The 17253-nt window shown below is 54.8% G+C and overlaps 1 protein-coding gene across 1 annotated transcript; it reads right to left on the reverse strand.

Annotated features, from left to right (window-relative positions):
* Positions 1-5667: 5667 nt before the first annotated feature.
* Positions 5668-14790, reverse strand: PGLYRP1 (peptidoglycan recognition protein 1). Its single transcript, XM_073322399.1, is given in 6 exon segments — positions 5668-5766; positions 9059-9194; positions 10086-10255; positions 10257-10291; positions 11415-11486; positions 14766-14790. Coding segments are annotated over 6 exon segments (537 nt in total).
* Between the last annotated feature and the right edge of the window lie 2463 nt (positions 14791-17253).

Here is a 17253-nt window from a genome sequence, read left to right on the forward strand (position 1 = left end):
AAATGGCCCACCTGATGATCACTTTAGATAAGCTATTACCAGCAGGACAGTGGGGTGGGAGGAGGTATTTTTTCATATTCTCTGTGTATAAATAAAGTCTGCTGCAGTTTCCACGGCATGCATCTGATGAAGTGAGCTGTAGCTCACGAAAGCTCATGCTCAAATAAATTGGTTAGTCTCTAAGGTGCCACAAGTCCTCCTTTTCTTTTTGTAACACCTTTGTCCCTCACCCACTTTCCCATCGAATCTTTCATTTTGTTCACATATCCCTCTTAAGAGTCCTAAATTTAACTCTGTACATTTCAGGGGTAATCTGAAACCTTTGTAAAACAGGTTTCAGAGTAGCAGCCGTGTTAGTCTGTATTGGCAAAAAGAAAAGGAGGACTTGTGGCACCTTAGAGACTAACCAATTTATTTGAGCATAAGCTTGCATCCGATGAAGTGAGCTGTAGCTTACGAAAGCTCATGCTCAAATAAATTGGTTAGTCTCTAAGGTGCCACAAGTCCTCCTTTTCTTTGTAAAACAGTGGTTTTAAATTTACAATAGTCTGAAACAGGGGTTCTCAAACTTCATTGCACTGGGACCCCTTTCTGACAACAAAATTACTTCATGACTCCAGGAGCAGGGACCGAAGCCCGAGACTGCCTGAGTTCCACTCTCCCAGGTGCGGGGAGGGGGCAAAGCCCAAGCCCCACTGCTTCGGGTGAGGGGGCGGGCAAAGCTGAAGCTCAAGGACTTCAGCCTCAGGCAGGGGGCCTGCAACCTGGGTCCTGCCACCCACGGCTGAAGCTCTCGGGCTTTGGCTTCGGCCCTGGGCAGTGGGGCTCGGGCTTCAGTCCCGGGCCCCAGCAAGTGTAAGCCAGCCCTGGCGACCCCATTCAAAGGGGGTTGTGACCCGCTTTGGGGTCCCGATCCACATTTTGAGAACCACTGGTTGCAATCAGGGTAGGAACTGTCTTAGCGTCAGGGATTTCATGCACTGCACATAGCCTTTCAAAAAGTAGTCAGATATTCAGCAATATTGTCCGCCTCATTGTATGCAAAACATAAATGGTTCCACTTGTGGATTTTTGGTGTGATGGGAATCGCTGGAGTTGGTGGATTCTGGGTCTGTTTCTCTAGCAGGTCCAGTTGGTGTTTTTGCCCTGTTTCTCTTTCCTCCTTCTGTCTTTCTCTTTCCTCCTGCTCACTTCCCTTCTCGTTTTTATCTCCAGTTCTTTCAGTTACAATAGTCTCTGGTCCTCTCTCTCTTTTTCTGCAAACTGCACTCCAAAAACTCCAACTTCGTAATGGCTTCACTTCTTTCACTCATTTTCCTGCTTTTCTGTCCCTTCTTCCCTTTCCCAAAATAAGCAAACAGAAAATAACAAAGCTGTAGCCTCCTCCTGACTGTCCTTAGCCACCACACCTAAAACCTCACTTAAAATCTTTACACCAGTGTGTGAAGTGCAAATCATGCTTAGTACAACAAGCTGTATATTTCATCCTGCTGACTACAACACTGTGACAAAATCCCCAGGGTGAAGCCTGAGACTGCTATGCCTCCTTAACTCTCCAGCCTGGGCTGTCTCTCACAATGCTTTGCTAGTGACAAGCAGCAAACCCCTCCAGGTGCTGTGATCACTCAGCACAACCGCATGTGGAGCCCCCACACCCAGCTTGATTGCATGAATGCTCCCAGATCCACTCATGAATCACACAGAAGAAGGCACCAGCCAAATCCCCCCAGCTCCCAGCCTTGTACCTCAGGAATATACTGTCTTGCACTGCTCAAGACAAGCAGTACAAGTTTATTAACTGGTTCACCACTTCATCAATGGAAAGCAGATATACCCCAGCCTTTGTAAACCTGAGCAAACACCCTTAACAAACACTTCAGGCAAACTCATTGGTAAAGATAAACAATTAAACAAAATTATTGACTACAAAAGCTATATTTTAAGTGATTATAAGTGGTAGGTAAAAAGTCAGACTGGTTACCAAAGGAAAATAAAATATAAGCATGCAGTCTAAACTCTCAACCCTATTAGACTCGGCAACATCTAGATTAAGTAGTTTTTCTCACCCCCCTGGATATTACAGTTCATAGTATACAGGTTTCACCCTTGAAACCTGGGCCAGTCTCCTCTGTTGGAGTCTTCAGTCTTCTCAGTGTCTTTGTTGCTTGCAGCCCTCAATCCATGTGCTTGGAGAACACAAGTCCAGGCATGTCCAGTGGGCATTTCTCAGTCCCCAGGGAAGATTGAGCAATTCCCCTGGTCTGGCCTTATGCAGATGAGTCATTGAATTGTAGCTCCCTTGCTGGACAATGGCTGTTGACGGCTCTTTGACACCTGCCCAGGCATTGATTACTTTCCTTGCTGTTGTCTGTGGGGAGCTAATATCTGGCCGATTCCCCAACTTGCAGCATGTTTTACTGACAACCATACAACACAATCTCATAACTTCGTATGAATTAATGATACATATATTTAGATGGAACAGTGGGTTTCAGCAGATCATAACATTTACCCTGATACCTTAGATGCCATGCTTTATATGAAAGATCACAATTGCATATAAATAGGAGTATGGGGGTTACAGGCCACTCCCCCAAAGTATAGAATGTCACACCAGACACACAAGAAGCCATCAAAGATGAACACACTGCACGAAGTTCATTAACAGAGTTGTGCAAAATTACAAGAAGAAACCAAGGAGGATGTAGATGTAATGCTTGAGTAGCCAACTTTGTGTGATGATTTTAAAACATGAGTTAAATCTAACAAAATGAGTGTGAAACATTTTTCAGTTTTCACTATGGCACCATACAGTCCACCCTCACAGTCTCACCACTCATCGGCCCTCACCCCCCTGAAAATTCAAACACCCCCCCTAATTTCAATTCCTGGGGAAAACCGTGGACTTTCCTGTATCTCAGCATCTGACACCTTTCTATTTGCTTGCCAGTCTCCAGCTGGCAGCGTTGTTTCCATGTCTCCAAGCCCTATTATAGGGTATTATGGATTCCAGTCCCTGGGCCAGTGATGCCAGTGGGTGCCAGCTGGACAAGCACCCTCCACCAGCTTTGCATTGGTCTTTCTTCTCCTTTTTCTCTTTCTCGTTCCTAGGGTTGCCACCTTTGTAATTGCACAAAACCGAACATCCTTGTCTCACCACATACCCCGCCTCTTCCTGCGGCCCTGCCCCACCCCTCTCTGAGGCCCCAGCCCCCACTGACTCCAGCCCCCCTCCCTCCATCACTCACTCTCCCCCAGCCTCACTCACTTTCACTGAGCTGGGGCAGGGGGTTTGGGTGCAGGGAGATGCAGGCTTCAGCTGGGGGTGCAGGCTCCAGGGTGGGGACAAAAATGAGGGCTTCAGAGTGTGGGAAGGGGCTCTGGGCTGGGGCAGGGGGTTAGGGTGTGGAAGGAAGTGAGGGCTCCGGCTGAGGGTGGGGCTGGAGATGAGGGGTTTGTGGTACAGGAGGGGCTCAGGACTGAGACAGGGGATTGGGGTGCAGGAGAGGGTTCAGGGTGCGGGCTCTGGGAGGGAGTTTGAGTGTGGGATGGGGCTCAGGTTTGGCGTCCAGCTAGCAAGTGTGAAAAATTGGGATGGGGGTAGGAGGTAATAGGCTCCTACATAAGAAAAAGCCCCCAATATTTGACTGTCCCTAGAAAATTAGGACATCTGGTCACCCTAGGCTCAGGGCTGGGCAGGGGCTGTGGGGTCTGGGAGGGAGTTAGGTTGTGGAAGGGGGTTCTGACCTGGGGCAGAGGGTTCAGGGTGCGGGCAGCACTTACATCAGGCGGCTCCTGGTTGGCAGCACAGTGGGGCGAAGGCAGGCTCCCTGCCTGCTCTGGCTACACGCTGCTCCCGGAAGCGGACGTCATGTCCAGCTCCTAGGTGGAGGTGTGGTCAGGCGGCTCTGCGCAGTGCGCACTGCCCGCACCTCGCCCATGCAGCTTCCATTGGCCATGGTTCCTGGCCAATAGGAGCTGCGGATGCGATGCGGAACTTCCTTGGCCGCCCCTCTGCTTGGGAGCTGGCCACTTTTGGAAGATGTGCAGAGCCAGGGAAGGCAGGGAGCCTGCCTTAGGCCTGCTGCACTACCGACAGAACTTTTAATGGCCCGATCAGCATTGCTGACTGGAGCCTCCAGGGTCCCTTTTCGACCAGGCATACTGGTTGAAAACCGGACCCCTAACAACCCTACTAATTCCCCTGTTCGGTCCTGCTGCGTTTGGTGGCAAACAGGAAGTCCTGCTTAATGGTTAACCCTGGACGCACTGCACTGACAGGTGCGGGCCAAGGACATGGAGAGATAAGGGAACAGACGGTGGCCCGTCCCTGCACAGCCCAGATTAACTCTTCATTTCCCCGCATTGAAAGGACTGAGAGTAGGGAGAAACGGGTGCCCGGCTGGATCGGGGCCTAGCACTCAGGGGGATCCATCTCTAGCCAGATGGGCACTAGTGCCAGGCTGGGCGGGTTAGCGGGTGGCCCCCACTTACCCACATGCGCTGGCTCAGCGGCTGTCACCAAAGGCTCCTGCCCTGCAATGGGCTATCGCCCCCTGGTGGAGTCAGGAGGGAACTGCATCCCCATGCTCATTCCCCACTGAGAAGAGGCCACCCCAGATCCCAATGCGCTCAGCAAAACTCTCCCTGCCGCACCACGGCAAAAGCTGGCACAAGAGCCTGATGCCACTTAGGTGCCATTTAAACCAGATGTGCCAGCAAGTCCAGTCTGAGCTGTCTGTGCTTGGCATTTCGCCCCAGCGGCTGGTTATCCCAGCAAAGCTCTGAGCCCCCCAGCACACAGCCCTATGCCCAGCGACCGAGGACTCAGCCAACCATCCTGCTGGGGGCCGCGTCACCGACTCTTATGGCTTTCATGATGCTGTTATTTGGGTGGGGGGGCGGGGTGTTGAAAACCCCAGACTCCCGAATTCCTGGGATCCTCGGAGGGCCTGAGTTGTCCTTTTTTTAACGAAGGAAGTCAAGCGGCTTGTCAAAGTTCGGGGCCCTGGGAACCTTCCAGCTGGAAGTAGAAATTGATGGAGTCTGGGATTTTCTTTGATGCAGCCTTGTTTCTGACCAAGAATATACGTGGGCCTCTTTAGCTAACACCAGACCCAAAATCGCTCTCTCCAGCTTTTTCCGGGGTGTGTCACACACACACACACACACACTCGCCCCCACCAACCATCAATGGGGGTTTAACCCAGCCCATAACAAGGATGCACCCAGCTCATAAGGGAAGATTCTAGCCCTGGAGGCTGCAGAGGAAACGGGAGGCCCCCAAAAGCTCAGATGACTTGGATCAGCTTGGGCAGCCCTGGATTTTGTTCTTACTTTCCTGAGGATTTTGGGGTGCAGCTCCAGAGCGGGGATGCCTGCGCCAGGCTGTGCTCTGCCTCGCCCAGTCGGAGCTGGATTCGCCCTGTGGTGCTGACAGGCAGAAATGATCGTGGGCGGAGCCGGCGGGTCTGGCTCTGGCGGGCACACAGGGAACAGAGCTGCCGGGCAGGGGTCAGAGTGGGCATCGGCTCTGGCGGGCACACAGGGAACAGAGCTGCCGGGCAGGGGTCCGAGTGGGCATCGGCCATGCCTCGGTTGTCCCAGTTTCATGGCTGCGCACCTGCCGCTGTGACAGTTGGCTGCAGCAGGGTCTCAGGCCTGTCTCTAGGCCAGCCACAGGAACTCTACTGGGCCGTCCAACACCCAGGCCTCTGCCGGCGAGCCAAGGGGAGTGTGGAACTGCGAGCCAAGGGGAGTGTGGAACTAAAAACAGCCCAAAAGGGGCAGATCAGGGGATGGAGCAGAGGAATTGCCCCTGAAGCTCCCTCTGTTCCCTGGGGGGGCTGGTGTCCCACAATGCCCTGCATAAATCTCCCACAAGGCAGTGCACCAGATGGCAATGGGGTGGCGACAGTGGAAGGCAAGTTTAGGTGAAAGTGATCATGAGATGACAGAGTTCATGATTCTAAAGAATGGTAGGAAGGAAAACTGAAAAATAAAGATAATGGATTTCCAGAAGGCAGACTTTAGCATACTCAGTGAGTTGGGTAGGTAAGATCCCATGGGAAGCAAGTCTAAAGGGAAAAACAGTTCAAGAGAGTTGGCAGTTTTTCAAAGAGACGTTATTAAGGGCACAATAACAAACTATCCCACTGTGTAGGAAAGATAGAATGTATGGTAAGAGACCACCCTGTCTTAACCAGATCTTCAATGATCTGAAACTCAAAAAGAGTCTACAAAAAGTGGAAACTCGGTCAAATTACAAAGGAAGAATATAAACAAATAATAGAAGTATGTAGGGACAAAATTAGAAAGGCCAAGGCACAAAACGAGAGTAAACTAGCTAGAGACATAAAGGGTGAAAAGAAAATATTCTACAAATACATTAGAAGCAAGATGAAGACCAAGGACAGGGTAGGGCCATTACTCAATGGAGTGGAGGGGGGGATAATAACAGAAAATGTGGAAATGGCAGAGGTGCTTAATGACTTTTTTTGTTTCAGTTTTCACCAAAAACGTTAGCAGTGATTGGACGTCAAACCTAGTGAATGCCAGTGAAAATGAGGTGGGATCAGAGGCTAAAATAGGGAAAGAACAAGTTAAAAATTACTTAGACAAGTTAGATGTTTTCAAGTCAGCAGGACCTGATGAAATGCATCCTAGAATACTCAAGGAGCTGACTGAGGAGATATGTGAGCCATTAGCAATTATCTTCAAACAGTCATGGAAGATGGGAGAGATTCCAGAGGACTGCAAAAGGGCAAATATAGTGCCCAGCTACAAAAAGGGAAATAAGGACAACGTGGAGAATTACAGACCAGTTAGCTTAACTTCTGTTCCCAGAAAGATAATGGAGCAAATAATTAAGCAATCAATTTGCAAACACCTAGAAGATAATTAAGTAACAGTCAGCATGTATTTGTCAAGAACAAATCATGTCAAACCAACCTGATAGCTTTCTTTGCCAGGATAACAAGCCTTGTGGATGGGGGGAAGTGGTAGATGTGGTATATCTTGACTTTAATTTTGATACTGTCTTGCATGACCTTCTCATAAACAAACCAGGGAAATGCAACCTAGACGGAGCTACTGTAAGGTGGGTGTAGAACTGGTTGGAAAACTGTTCCCAGAGAATAGTTATCAGTGATTCACGGTCATTCTGGAAGGGCATAATGAGTGGGGTCCCGCAGGGACTGGGTTCTGGGTCCGGTTCTGTTCAATATCTTCATCAGTGATTTAGATAATGGCATAGAGAGTACACTTATAAAGTTTGCAGATGATACCAAGCTGGGAGGGGTTGCAAGTGCTTTGGAGGAAAGGATTATAATTCAAAATGATCTGGACAAACTAGAGAAATGGTCTGAAGTAAATAGGATGAAATTTAGTAAGGACAAATGCAAAGTACTCCATTTAGGAAGGAACAGTCAGATACACACCAATGGGAAATGACTGCCTAGGAAGGAGTACTCCGGAAAGGGATCTGGGGGCCACAGTGGATCACAAGCTAAATATGAGTCAACAGTGTAACGCTGTTGGAAAAAAAGCAAACATCATTCTGGGATGTATTAGCAGGAGCGTTGTAAGCAAGACACAAGAAGTAATTCTTCTGCTCTACTCAGAGCTGATTAGGCCTCACTTAGAGTATTGTGTTCTGGGCGCCATATTTCAAGAAAGATGTGGACAAATCGGAGAAAATCAGAGAAAAGCAACAAAAGTGATAAAAGGTCTAGAAAACTTGACCTATGAAGGAAGATTGAAAAAATTGGGTTTGTTTCGTCTGGAGAAGAGAAGACTGAGAGGGGACATGATAACAGTTTTCAAGTACCTAAAAGGTTGTTACAAGGAGGAGGGAGAAAAATTGTCCTCCTTAACTTCTGAAGACAGGACAAGAAGCAATTGCAGCAAGGGAGGTTTAGGTTGGACATTAGGAAAAACTTCCTAACTGTCAGGGTGGTGAAGCACGGGAATAAATTGCCTAGGGAGGTTGTGGAATCTCCGTCACTGGAGATTTTTAAGAGCAGGTTGGACAAACACCTGTCAGGGATGGCCTAGAATACTTAGTCCTGCCTTGAGTGCAGGGGACTGGACTAGATGACCTCTTGAGGTCCCTTCCAGTCATACACTTCTATGATTCTTCTCAGGCAATTTACCTTGAGTGAATTTCCACCATCGATTGTTGTCAGGGTTTAACTGACTGATTGTAATGAACTGAAAAAAATTGCCTGATTGTAACAAATGGAAGAGCCGGGAATCTTCCACCCAACTTTTAATAGCAGGAATTGTTAGCGAGCTGGGGAGGAGGGTGGGTGAGGTGGAAGAAGCTGGGGCAGAAACAAGACAGAGTTTGTCAGGCCCATCTCCTGAGCTGGTGGAAATCAGTGTTACTCTGCTGACCCATGGCAGCTGATATCCCCCAGAGGTGTATCTGGAGCTTGGACTGTCACCTCTAGGTCACTGGGGGGACCCAGCCAAGGGCAGCAGGGCCAGTGTCAGTACCTGGTGAGAGCTGCTCCATGGCCACGGTGAAATGAGTTGGTCTAGTGGTGAGAGCAGGGAGCTGGGACTCCTGGGTTCTATTCTCAGGTCTGGGTGGGGGGTGAGGTACACTGGTTAAAGCAGGCAGGGCTGGGAGCCAGGACTCCCGGGTTCTATTCCCAGCTCTGGAGGGGACTCTAGCGATCGGGAGGGGTGTTGGGGTGTGCTCCCCACGCTGGCCCTGACAGGGTAAATTAGGCCCAATTGACTGTACAGGCAGCACCTGGAGAAGGGAGCGGGGAAATGACTGGAAGCAGGCTCAGCTGGAGGGGCCTATGTAAGCAGGAGGCTGGCAACAGAAGGGGCTGGAGGGAAGGAGTCTGCGGCCACTCCCTGGGAGAAGGGAGGGGTGTCTGGGGCTGGAGGCAAGTAACCCAGAACCCCATCCATTTGGCTTAGCCTGACCAAGGGAAGGAAGGTCCTGATCTGTATCCGGTTGGCCCCATAGGCCAGCACAACCCTACGGACAGTTACAGCTCGAGGGACAGCTCCTGGCAGGGCCTAGCAGGGAAATCTGTACAAACGGGACCCACGTACTGGAGAAGTTGCCCAGGAAACTGAATCCCAGTGATATCCGGTTCCAGTTCTTGGCATGGGCCCCCACGGTGCTCCAGCCTCTGCCCTCGTAGACTCTGCCGTCCTCACCGATCAGGAAGCTGCAGGCAGAGCGCAGTGTGAGACCCGCACGGGCACGTCGGCCGCACCCTCCCCTCCCCATCGCTCTCGGCAGCTCCCCCAGGGTCGTTGCTGGCCCTGCCCGGGTTTGAACCTGGGACCCTTGGAGCTAGAAGCTCAATCCTCTGCCATGCAGCTAAAGACCCAATCAGGAAAGGGACTGGAATGGGGGGGCTAACCTGTATTGTGCTCTTTGGCCATTAGGTGGCGCTGTGTGTAACATCCCTGATGGAAGCTGCCCCGGGGGACACAGCTGGGGGCCAAGTGAGGGCTGTAGCCAGCCCAGATCTGGGGCAGAAGGACAGCGCAGGGACCTGCCGCCCCGTGGAAAATTCCCAGCTGGGTTTCCATCCCCCCGACGTCACCATCTCAAAACATTTCACAGAGTAAAATCTCTGGCCAGGTTTTCGTTGCGGGGCGTCAGGCCGGCCCCAGGGAAACGTGTCGACAACGCCGGAACAGGGCAGTGTCACAGACCAGCAGGGCGCAGGCCACGCGGCGTCTGTCAGCTGAGCTCGTAGCACAGCCCAGGGGCTCCCTGCGGCCCTCCATCCCCCCACCAGCTCCATCACTGCCCTGTCCCATCCACCGCTCTTCAGGGACTCCCTCAGCCCCCCCCCGCCTCCCCCTGCCAGGGGCGCTAAGCCCCCTAACTCCCCCTCCCCCGCAGCAGAGACTCTGCGTGCACCCCTCCCCAAATCCCCCTTTTCAGCCCCAAAATATTAAATATAGAAACCAAATCTTTGCTGTGGACAAGTCCCCTCTCCCCCTGAGTGTGGTCTCCGCCGCCCCCATGTGGCTGCTTGGAGGCAGCGGCCCTGAGTCAGCCCATAACTATGGGGAGGCCCCCACCCCACCCCGCTCCCACTCACTTGTAGGCAATGTCAGACCAGTCCTTCTTGAACGTGTGGTAATTCTGGATGCGCCTGACCAGCCGGCTGCAGGAGGCCGGTGTGAAGCAGCGATTCCCTGCTCTTTGGTGGAGGACGACATACCGCACTAGGGTCCTCAGCGGGACCCTGTTTTTTGGGGGCCGGCCCCCCCCCCCACTGGGAGCGGGAGACGATGGAGGGGCAGCCTGTGCCATGCGGGGGAGGGGAGAAAGGGCTGGGTTAATGTGGGTGCCCCCCACCTGCCCCAGCCCAAGCAGCGGGATCAGGCCCAGGGCTGGTGCGCTGAGTGGGGTCGAGGCCGTGGCAATGGGGTGGGGGGTGGGGACCAGCAAAGGCCGTGCATGGCGCAGGGGGGACGCGCAGCCCTGTGTTAAATGTGACGGGGCTGGAGAGAGGCCTGGCCGGGAGCCTGCTCGCCCCCGCAGCAGCACCCGCTGCTGGCAGCAAAGGGGTGAACGGGGAGCCAGGCGAGGCTGGAGGGAGGCCAAGCAAGGGCTGGGCTGGAGACCATGTGGGGGCTGGGGAAGCTCCTGCCCAGGGTGTGTGGCTCAGCACCCGTTTGTCTTCTCTGACCCCTCTGGTCGTTTGCATCCCTACGACCTGTTCCCTCCGCTCGCAGCCTTTCCACTCTCTCTCCATCTGGGAGGCCCCTGATCCTTCTGATCTCCCACTGTCGACCCCGCTGCCCCTCGGCCTGGTCCCTTCAGAGACGGGACGAACAGGATGGAGTCCAGCTCCCCAGAAACTGGAAGGTCAGAACATCTGACCCTGAGAAAAGGCTCATCGGGCACAATCAGCCTGGGGAACTCCCTGCCACTGACTGTCACTGGGCCAAGAGCAGGATCCAGCAACGGACCAGAGGTTTCTGTGGAGAACAAGAACAGCCAGCGTCACAGTGGGTGGGACTGGACGGGTTCCCGCCCCAGGACTTGGGGCCACTACTTGGGGGGAACAGAAAGGAAATTCCCCTGTGGCTGGGTTATTCCATCATGGGCCACTAGGGGGTGTCTGGCAGCTCCCTCTGGAGCATCTGGCACTGGCCGCTGCTGGAGCCGGGACACCGGGGTAGATGGGCCCTGCTCCGATCCAGGGGGCGATGTCTAGGCTGCAGGGACATTCTCACCATGAAACCTCCTAACGGGGCCTTGGTAGAAGCTGGGGATCAGCTGGTGTTGCCACTGCTCCTCCCACTGTCCCTGCTCTCCCACTCCCCAGCCCCATTTCCCCTGCCCTCCCCACTCAGTTCTCAGCTGCTTCAGGGATTCCAGGCCCTGCCCCGCACCCCCAGCCCTGGGGATCCGAACTCACCGAGTGACACGGCGCAGAGCGCTAAGAGCCACACGACCAACGTCAGCAGCAGCATCTTCCTCTCGCTTGGCCCTGTGGGGACACGAGCCCGTCACAGCCGGCCTGCAACCCCTAGGAAAGGGGCACTGCTGGGCTGGAGCCAAACACCCCCAGAGCCCCTGGGTAGCAGATCCCCCTGCGCTCAGGCTGCCCCGGGCTCCAAGCTGGGACTATCATCTGGGGGCAGCATCCTGTCCCTGCCCAGATCCCCTTTCCCCCCGAGCTCCCCGAGTCCCCATGGCAGCCCCTTGAGCAGCAGGCATGGCGGTGGCTCTGGCTGTCCTAACAGCCCCAGCTGGGCTGCGGGGAGAAGAGCCGTGCTGGGGGGCAGAGCTGGTTCATGGAGACCAGCGCCCCGTGGGGTGCAGAGAGGGGCTGGCATGTGCCCACCTGGGTTCCTGCAGAGCTGGGAGCAGAATGAGCTCCGGGCACCAGCACCTGCTTCTGTCTATAAGCACCCAGGCAGGCGACAGGGCGTGGGGCCAAGTAGCTGGTTAATAAACTGTCTTGCCAATGCTGTTTGGGAGCCCAGCCACCGAGGAGGAAGGAGTCGGGGGGGATTTCAGCAGGGGGCTGCAGTTGCTGAAGACCCAGCAGAGCTCGTGCAGCAGGGCTCAGGGCTCCGTAGCACGACCGGGGCTGACAGACTGCGCGCCGAGGGGAAGGAGCGATTCTGGCCTGGCAGCGCGACCCCAGGGGCAGAACCTTCATCCCAACGTGGGCAAGGCTGGGCACAGAGCACAACCCAGCCTGGGGAGCTGGGGAACGCCGCACCGGGGGGACAGCACGTCAGCCACCGTCCAAGCCACAAGGCGGGCAGCTGAACCCTGCTCCCAGAGAGCTCTGTGTCATCCCCCGCCGCTCGTCACCCTCCTGGGTCACTTCCTGCCGCCTCCCCAAGCCAGAGGGAAAAGCACAGACCTGAACAAACCTGAGGCGATGTCTCCGACCTTGCAAATGCCCAGAGTCCTTCCCTCTCACCAGCTCAAGTAGAGCATCCTCTGGGCCTGCCTCCGATCTCCTTCTGCAGAGCTGCCAATCCCAGCCCTGCTCACCTCCGCTGGCACCTTTCAAGGGAGCTGCTCTCGGCTCCCTGCCAAGTTCCTCCTCCGGCCGGGCAAGGCCCTGCGGGTGTGGCAGGGCAGAGCTGCCCGAAGGGATGGCTGAGGGCTCAAGCCTACATTTTATTTACCAAACAAGGAGTGTTTTCTTAGCACCCCGATGCCACCTCGCCTCCTGAGATTATCATCAACATCATCGACACGCAGGACTCACCTGCCTTCGCTAGGCATCTTTCTTGCTGCATTTTGCAGCACTCAGCAGCTCCCGGTCTTGTTGGATGGAGATGGAAAGATAAGGGACGTCCCTTGTAATAAGGGACTCTTGGCAACTCTGCCACCAGGGCCCAGGGCAGTTCCCTGACCCCTCTCTCTCCGGGGGCGGTTTGTGCGCCAGTCACAGGGCCCCGTCATGCCGGGCGCTGCCAAGATACACAGTGACCAAGATCAGGGTCCCGTCGTGCCAGGCACTGCCCAGACACACAGTGACAGAGATCGGGGCCCCGTCGGGCTGGGCGCTGCCCACACATACAGTGACCCCGATCAGGGCCCTGTCGGGCTGGGCGCTGCCCAGACAAACAGTGACTGAGATCAGGGCCCTGTTGCGCCAGGCGCTGCATAGACACGCAGTGACCAAGATAACGGTCCTTTTGTGCCAGGCTCTGCAGACACAGAGCAAGAGACAGTCCTGTCCCAAAGTTTCCAGTCTACCCCGTACACTTTTGTCCAGGTGGGGTCGGTTTTGCTGATATATTTATGCCAATACAACAGCAGTGTGTGTGCAGTGACACCAGGATACAGGTGCCTGGTACCAGGGTCAGACCCGTCAACCCTTCTCATCCGGGAATAGTTCTAGCCCGGTTGCAGGGCTATAATTGTACCCCCACCGGGGCTGTAATGTGTTAACTAGCCTGGTACAGTTACACTCCTACAGCGTTTGTGTGTGGACGCGGCCTGCCCATGGGGTGACCTTGGCCAAGTCCCGGCCCTGCCCAGTGCCTCAGTTTCCCTCTCTGAAGTGGAGATAAGGACACGGCCTCGCTTGCACAACCCAGTGAGATCGCTCGGGAGAAGGGCAGTTGAGTGCCAGGCGCTGTGAGCCTCACGGCCCAGCAGGGGGGGCTGTAGCCGCCCCAGGCTAGGAGATGGCCGGAGCGCCATGTAGCTGAGGAAGGGGCGATGATGGTGTCACCGCTTAGGGCAACTGCACTGGTCCTGTCCCTCCGTGGCCCAGCCAGGGCACCCGCCCTGGGCTCCTGGCACGCCAGCCGCCACCTCTCATGGGCAGGACCCGCCTTGCTCTCCCTCCTGCCGGGTGCTCCAGGCTTCCCGGTTTCCTGTTGGCACTGTGATATCCCCACCAAATCAGACTGGCCGAGCCGGCCGCTTTTCTGCCCCCTCCGAGGCTACAAGCCCCATGAGCCCCACAGCTCCGGCCCCACCAAGCTCCCCCCAAGAAGCACCTCGGTGCTTACGGTGACAGGACTGCCGAGAACACGGGTTAAACCAATCAGCGAACCCACCCGCCTGCTACTAGGCTTACCAGGGATCCCTCCCCCGACTCCAGCCAGGGCTCCGGCCGGGGTGCAGCCCGTCAAACCCACCCAGGGGCTTTTCAGTGCTTCCAAGCTCAGCACAGCTTCTGCTGCGAACACGACCCCTGGGGATCTGTGAGTGCCGCAGGCCGGTCCCTCCATCTGGGAACAGGTATTCGCAGCCAGTGGCTCATTCCTCAGGGCATCACTTTGAAAGGCCGAGGGCAGAGGTGGGAATTTGCATCCCCGCCCCACAGGGATTTCCTAGAAACCCATTGCTTTGTTTGGCCCAGCAGCTCCTCCTTGGCCAGTCGGTTGCTTTACAAGTGTCCTGTGACAGTCCTGACCCTTCCCAGGGTTTGCTGGAGTCATGTATCCCCCATGACTTCGTCCAACCTGCTTTGTGCAGGGTCCGGGAGGAAACTGCTGTCTGTGGCCCATCTCCCCCTACAGAACTGGGTGGAACCAGGTGCTGTTCGGCACCCTTGGGGAACCCATTGACTTAGTGCCTGGACAGGTTTCTCCCCTGCCTGGCCTTTCTGCCATGGCCTGTCACAATGTCACATTTCAATGTTGTGTTTAAGAAGCATTCTGCCATCATGCCAGCACCCGGCCTTCACAAACCCGCCCGGTCGGCTGGCAGCCTCCTGCCCCAGTTCTCTCTAGAGCCCCTGGGCCGATCTCTTCCATGCCCCTCCTTACCCTGGGTGCCCCCAAACCTTTTCCTTCCAGCACGCAGTTCATTTTCTTAACTTGCGACACGGCTCAGCTGCCTTATTAAGGCTGAGGCTTGTCCTGCTCCATCACATCCTCCGGGTCCTCCTTGCACTCAGCCGGCTTCCCCGGTGCTCCCAGCGTCACCGCAACCGCTTCCACCATCCTCCGCCCGTTTCTGACAACCCCACGTCTGCACCGTCTCCTCGGCTCCTTCCTCTCGCCCGCCTTCCCCTTTCCTTGCGGCGCTTGCCAGCCGCCCATTGACTTCCCCATTCTGCGGCTTCCCTTTCTGAGCATTTTCTGTCACTTCCTTAAGCTGCTGATTAAAAGCCTCGTGCGCCCGATGCTGAGCTGCCGCCCCGGGTCACGCTTTCCCCTCCACTCTCAGGTCAGCCTCAGAGACAAGCAGCGCACACGTGTGATCCCACGGGCCGGCCGGACGCGGTGTGGCCCCAGAACCTCCATGCGTAACAGCACATTTCTTTACAAACAATCCAAGCCCTCATTTTACTCTTGATGGCGTTAACGTTTCTCTGGATCTAGTCTTACATCTCTTCTTCAAACTTTTCCCCTCCCCTGTAGGCCCCTAGACCGTCCCAGCCAGAGTCTCCACACACGGCTAGGTCTTTACTCCCGACACAGAGGTTGTGACCCTGCCCGGTCCGGTTCCAGCCGGTAAACTTGGGTCGGAGGATCCCCCAGGGAAGCAGATTTATTACCAATTCAGCTTCAATCTTACTTCCTACTTAAACAGACCTCAAGGACCCAAGCCCCAGCCAGTATTTATTAGTTATTAGTACAGCGCCCAAACAGAAAGGCAGATCCATTACTGAGTCTGCTGAACCAAACCTTGCAGCCGTTGATGTAAACGACAGACTGATCCCCGTGATGTCTTTTGCCACTGCTTGCATACAGCCTGGACTACTTATAGGTAACTTAGTTCCAGCTTATCACTTCCTCTTTCCCAATGCAAGGCTACAAATCCATCTGTGTCTGGTAAATTTAATAGACTTCCCACTACACCATTACACATCTGCTGCTTAAACATAAACTTTTACCATCACTATGTTATTTATACATTTCCGTTTGTTTGCAGTTGGTACATTTCTCGCACAGTCGCGTGGCAACGCAAATAACAGGGCGCTAGGCTAAAAATGTTAGCAAATTGACATTTTTCACAGCCTGTGAGAGTTTAGCAGCATTGCCAAAGCATCTTGGGAGTTTGGGTCACCAGTAGGCCTGAGGTCTGATAGTAATTTGACCTACCAGTCAACAAACCTTTGTCCTGGTATAACGGCATCCCCACTGGGTGAGGCGGGAGTTTGTAACGTTTTAACTAGACCGGTCCAGTTAAAGTCCTCAGGCTTTTGCCTACAGACATGGCCGGCCTGCGGGGTGACCTTGGTTAAGTCAGTCCCCCCATGCATGCCTCAGTTTCCCCATCTATAAAGTGGGGATAGTGATGCCAACTTCCTTTGTGAAGCACACTGAAATCTGATGGAGAAAGGGGCTAGCTCAGGGCCAGGTGTTATAGTTAGGGCGCAAGAGGGTCTGTCACTGCCCCAGGCAGGTCGTGGGAGCTCCGCGGAGTGGAGAGACGGTGGCAGACATGGGCAGCAGAGGGCACTGTGCTGGGCTCCCGTGGGGCAGGTTGGTGGCAGAAGGGGAGGTCTCTCCAGAATCCAGCAACGCACCCAACAGCCACTTTTCCTGATGCCTGCCCCTGTTGTCATCGCCCCTGGCACGGCCCCCAGCACCTCTTGTGTGTGTCGGGTGCAGGAGGGGATTTCTGCTGGGGCTGCCCCCACGCGCTGGTGCAGTGACAAATGCAAGTGATGCGAGATAATAGTGAGATGGCGCCCTGGTGAGTGCAAATCCAAGGCAGCATCCACACTGGGGCACTCAATCTGAGCCAGGGGCGGTGGGTTTTGTGATATGGTGCCGTATCCAGGTAGAGGCTTCCTATCCCCCTCCCAGGGTTGAGGATAGAACCCAGGAGTCCTGGCTTCCCGCCCCTCCTACTTTAACCACTAGACCCCACTCCCTTCCCAGGGCTGGGAATAGAACCCAGGAGTCCCAGCTCTCTTCTCTAACCACTAGACCAACTTATTTCATACAGACCGCATAACAGCTCCCACGAGGTGCTGTCGCTGCCTCTCCTGGCCATGGCTGGATCCCCGCAGTGACCCAGAGGCGAAAGTCCAAGCTCCAGATCCGCAGCTGGGGGAATCTGCTGCTGTGCAGTCAATGGAGCAAGGCTGATTTCGGCCACCTGAGGATCGGGGCCTGACACTCTGCAATGGTGGTACATCTACTGAGTGAGTCTCAGAGTCAGCTGGGGCTAAAATAGCCAGTCCGGCATTTGGGCTGGGGCTGAAGCCGGGGCTGTAAAATCCAGCAAGGGGGCAGGTTTCGGAACCTGGGGCCCAGCCCAAACCCGAACATCTACAATGCTTCTGTGAGCCCCGCCAGCCACAGACAGTTGATCGG

This window comes from Lepidochelys kempii, chromosome 23 (assembly GCF_965140265.1).
Source record: "Lepidochelys kempii isolate rLepKem1 chromosome 23, rLepKem1.hap2, whole genome shotgun sequence".
Classification (NCBI taxonomy): domain Eukaryota; kingdom Metazoa; phylum Chordata; order Testudines; family Cheloniidae; genus Lepidochelys; species Lepidochelys kempii.